This window comes from Pundamilia nyererei, unplaced genomic scaffold (genome assembly GCF_000239375.1).
Source record: "Pundamilia nyererei isolate P.nyererei 1_Seehausen unplaced genomic scaffold, PunNye1.0 scaffold00131, whole genome shotgun sequence".
In the NCBI taxonomy this organism is placed as follows: Eukaryota; Metazoa; Chordata; class Actinopteri; order Cichliformes; family Cichlidae; genus Pundamilia; species Pundamilia nyererei.
The window spans coordinates 1,776,354-1,781,114 of NW_005187532.1; the positions used below are offsets into that span (position 1 = coordinate 1,776,354).

Sequence of the window (4,761 nt, forward strand, 5' to 3'; positions counted from 1 at the left end):
TATATAATATTCTGTAACTCTGTAACTTCGGTCGTTGCTGTGCTTTTTTGGAAATCGAATTTCCCAGAGGAACCCACCCGAGGGATTAATAAAGTTCTATCTAATCTAAATCTCTAATGAAAACTAGACCATGGCTAATATTTGATTCATCTGGGTGTACAGGTCAGAGGTCAGAGTTCACCTGCTCTGTGTCTTTGCACTGAACTGACCTGAGGTCAGGTATGAAGACCAACATCAGGCTGTCAGTACTCACTCTGCACCGTCGCCGTCCTGGTGCAGTTGTAGAGGATGGCGAGCTCTCCGAACACTTTGCCCGGTCCCATCGTGCACAGCTTCATCCCCTCCTTCGTCACCTCCACCTTCCCCTCTGGGCGAGAGACAGTCACACATAGCAGGACAGAGAGAGAGAGAGAGAACAAAGACTGTCAGTCTCAGCTTGTGTTCTTGTTTTCTGACTCAGAGTTTTGGCTGATATAGAAACAGCTTCGCGAAGGACAGGTGCACTGTGGGAAATGTAGGCTCTTTAATAGGCTGTGTTCTAACCTGCCTGACTCTGCCGACTCACACAGCTGCTGCTCAGCTGTTAGGGCCCTGTAGTATTATGATGTCATCAGACGACGTCTGAGTAATCATGAAAGGACGGCGAAAGACTCAAACACAAGGCTTTGATGGACACACCCCCTGAATTATAGGAGCCGTCTCCCGGTCAGCTCCACGCCATGCAGGGATTTTAACCACCAACCAAAACCTCGCGTAAACAGTTCAGCGTGACCGAATATCTGGGTTCCTCCTAGATGGATTTTTAACCACCTCTGCCTTGGCTCCTCGCCACAGAACAAAATATGAAATGTTGGAAGAGCTCTGTAAGTGAGGGACTCCTCAGCATCGTGTTTCTGCTTCTAACAGATCTGAATCCAAACTCAAACGACTCCAGGGCATCTGAAGACACTGAGACGTAGTCTCGTCTCCTCCCCTGCCGCTCATCCATCACGCACACTGACTGCCACCTGAAAACTTCAGCCAATCGGGATTCAGCTGAAGAAGAGAAACACACAATGGTCTGGGATCATCCACGGGTCAGTGTGTGTGTTTTTAGTTGTGTAAAATAGAAAAAGTGCTTTGTTTAGCTGCAGTGACACACTGGAAACAGAATATGAGTGGACACACACACAGACACACACAAAGATGGAGTATGAATCAGTGCTCAGTAACATCCAAACAAAACCCTGAATTTCTTCTTCTTGGTCTGTTTGACCTCACAGCAGCCATGTTATTGGTCACATGATGTCATGTTAGCAAACAGCAAGCAGCTGGAGAAGCTGCATTCAGCTTTTAGAATAGAATAGAATAGAATAGAATTCAACTTTATTGTCATTGCACATGCACAGGTACAGGGCAACGAAATGCAGTTTGCATCCATCCAGAAGTGCTTTAGTGATATAGATATATTACAATATATATTAGCAATAATATAGATATGTAAGTATATTACAGAAATGGGTCTATTATGGTATGTTATAATGTACACGGTATGAAGTATGTTGTGAATATTCTATAACTATAAGTATGTACAGGCTGTAGTGAGTACAAGCTATGTACAGGATATAAATATGAAAAACTATACAGAATCTGAGATATACAGCTATACAGAAATGGGAACTGTGCAAGTTGTAAACAGTTGTAGGATTAAAGATTATTGAATGTACAGAATGATTATTTACACAGAGCTATACAGTAGTGCAGTTAAGATAAGTGAGATATAATTCTACAGAGGTATATAAAGTGCTGGTGGTTGTGAGTGGTGGTTCAGTCCATGTTATTATTGTGTGTTTGAGGGTACAGTTGTCCATTGTGGGTGTGTGTGTGTTCAGTCCATGTGTTAACGTGGGTCAGATGTCAGGAGGCAGAGTTCAGGAGTCTGACAGCTGTGGGGAAGAAGCTGTTCCGGTACCTGGTGGTCTTAGTCCGGAGGCTCCTGTGGCGCCTCCCAGAGGGCAGGAGGGTGAAGAGTCCATGTGATGGGTGACTGGGGTCTTTGATGATTTTTATGCTCCTTATATCTGCAACAAACTCCCAGAAAGCCTCAGATCAGCTGAAACACTCAGTTTGTTTAAATCCAGGTTGAAGACTCACCTGTTCTCAGCTGCATTTGAATAAAGCACCAAATCTGCACTGTTTTACTTTTAAGGTTAAAATTTAAATCATGCTTTTTATTTGTTTCTGTTCTTTAATGTCTCTGTAAAGCACTTTGAATCACCTTGCTGTTGAATTGTGCTATATAAATAAACTCGCCTTGCATTACAGCCACCTGTCAGACAAGGAGGCCACGCCCATAATGATGCATACAGGTGACATATACAAACATTCTCCCCTCGTACAGCTGTCATGAAGGTGAAATTATCTGCAGAGGCCAGAACAGTTTGTGAGGCTTCCACGTCAGTTTGTGTCCCTCCGTCTGCTACAGCAACAATAATAACTGAAGACAGAGACGCTTTGCAGTGTTCACATGCTCAGAATTCGTTCCTCGGTCTTTGTGGAAGCTTCTGTCATCTGCACAGCTTGTGACTCCATGGCGGGTTTAACACGTTACACGGGGTCATGTGCTCACTCGTAATGGCTGCCCTCTCTGTTTCCATCACAGCCGTTGAATCAAAGCCAGAGTGGAAAACAAAGTTTGCCCTGCAGTGCTGACATTTGAACATGAGACCAACCCGAGCGTGGGACAGAGGAGACGTCTGTTCACGCCGCTGCGTCTCGCAGACACATGACAGTCAGCTGCTGATACGCACGGATTCTGCATTTCAGTCAAATACTGCCACAGTACATACATATTACTTATTAATGCAATTTACACTTCGCTCTTACCGAACGTCGGTGTTTTTGACTAACTTCATTTGTACTTCTCTTTGTTTTTTCTTTGACTTCAGAGCGGTTGCCATGGTGATTTTACTGTAGAAACCTGAACAGGTAGAAACAGGCCGCATCATCATCATCATCATCACCACAGGCTGTGTAAGCTCAGGCTCTGGCTGCTGGGCTGGAGTCTGCTTGGCTAGCTTAGTGTTAGCAAGCTGTCTGTGCAGATGTTAGCAGTATAAAGCAGCTTTTTCTGTTCTGAGGCCGTTTGCACTTTACTATCTCGCTCTTCTCCATCTGCACAATACAAACAACGCTAATGTCCACCCTTCTAAAGCTGTAACACTCTTCATTCTTCATGCACATGAACTGAAATCAGCTGATTGTAGCAGGAAGAAAAGAATTTCTGTGTCTATCGACCCAGCGTGCAGATAACCAAAGAACTTTTATAATGCAAGTAACTACATAATTGTAACTATATCACGTTACTGAAAAATGTAATGTGATTACAGTAATGCATTGCAACCAGCACTGCTGGTAACATTACAGCCCCTCTGAGGGAAGCACAGTAACAGAGAGCTGGAAGTCCCAGCGAAGCTCAGAGAGCCAACGGTTCTGAGTGATTTCTGATGTCAGACACTGTTTGGCATTTAAACACTGACATTTTAAATCAATATAGATGAAGACAGATTAATGGGAACTGTAAATGTCAGAGTGATCAGTGTCAACAACACAAACTCGTGTCATCATCATGTATGATGAAGAGTCTTCCGTCTCTTCAGGGGTGCAGCATGTGAGTATGAAGTGAGCTCAGAGACTCAGAGGGCTTTCATGAAGGGCTGGTTCATTTTGAGCGGATTATCTGGAGATTCAGCGACTTTGTTTCTGAGCAGCTCGGAGCAAACCTCCGCCAACATATTTAATAAAAACACAAATATTCTTCTACTGATTTAGGAGAACTGAACTCCAGTTTCCTCTTACTGATATAAACAGCACCTCTGACACCAGCTGAGCTTCACAGGTGACTGACAAGCTGATCGTGGCCAAAACCAATACTGCGTGACATTAAACAAAGGTTAGCGTCATCGATTAGCTGCTGAAGTCATCTGTGAGTTATTAGCAATAATGCTAAGTTAGCTGTAAGTTAGCTACACGCATGAATCTGAGAATGTGAGGATGTAACATTAGCTGATGAAGTCATTTTGCTGTGTGAGGTTTTTGTCCTCATGACATGTGATGTGAGTCGTGCGATGCTAATGACTAACAGCCACTATGCCTCCACCACGTCTTCAGGAAATCTGCCTTTCAGATGAGTTATGGTGCTGTTTGTTCAGGTTGCACCAATAAAAAGAGTTTTCAGATTAAAGCTTCAGTGTTGATGCTAGAAATTACACTGCTGTCTGATTTTAGAGGGATTTTAGTCATCTTTGATCCCCCACCATTCTGACCGCAGGTGGATTTTAGAGGATTTTATTAAATCAGGAGGCTACAGTCGCAGATCTTTGATGATTATCACTGAGCATCAGTTCGTGACTGTAAAATCATCACTACACATCAGCTCAGAGGGCGACACGTCACTGAGAACCTTCAGCATGTTAAACAGCAGATTAATTGTTTACTTAAAGTTGTGAGGACCGCCTTAATGTCCCTGCAACGCACAGACGTCCCCATAACAGCTTGGAATGATATGTGTCCACACAGGGACAGAAAGACAGAAAGACACACACACACACACACACACACACACACACACACACACACACCAGATGGTGGTGATTATTATGTTGAATGGTGAGATAAACACACACACAGGAACTGAGCTGTAATTGCAAATTATAATGATCATTAGGCTAATCTCTCTCTCACACACACACACACACACACACACACACACACACACACACA

General features: G+C 43.6%; 1 protein-coding gene across 1 annotated transcript in view; it reads right to left on the bottom strand.

The window, feature by feature from the left end:
* LOC102206406 (cGMP-dependent protein kinase 1-like) overlaps positions 1–4,761 on the bottom strand; it is a 71,915-nt gene that overhangs the window by 32,650 nt on the left and 34,504 nt on the right. Inside the window, exon 3 of the mRNA XM_005743438.2 lies at positions 254–367. Coding sequence (XP_005743495.1) covers positions 254–367 — 114 coding nt within the window. The remainder of the gene's footprint in view (positions 1–253; positions 368–4,761) is intronic.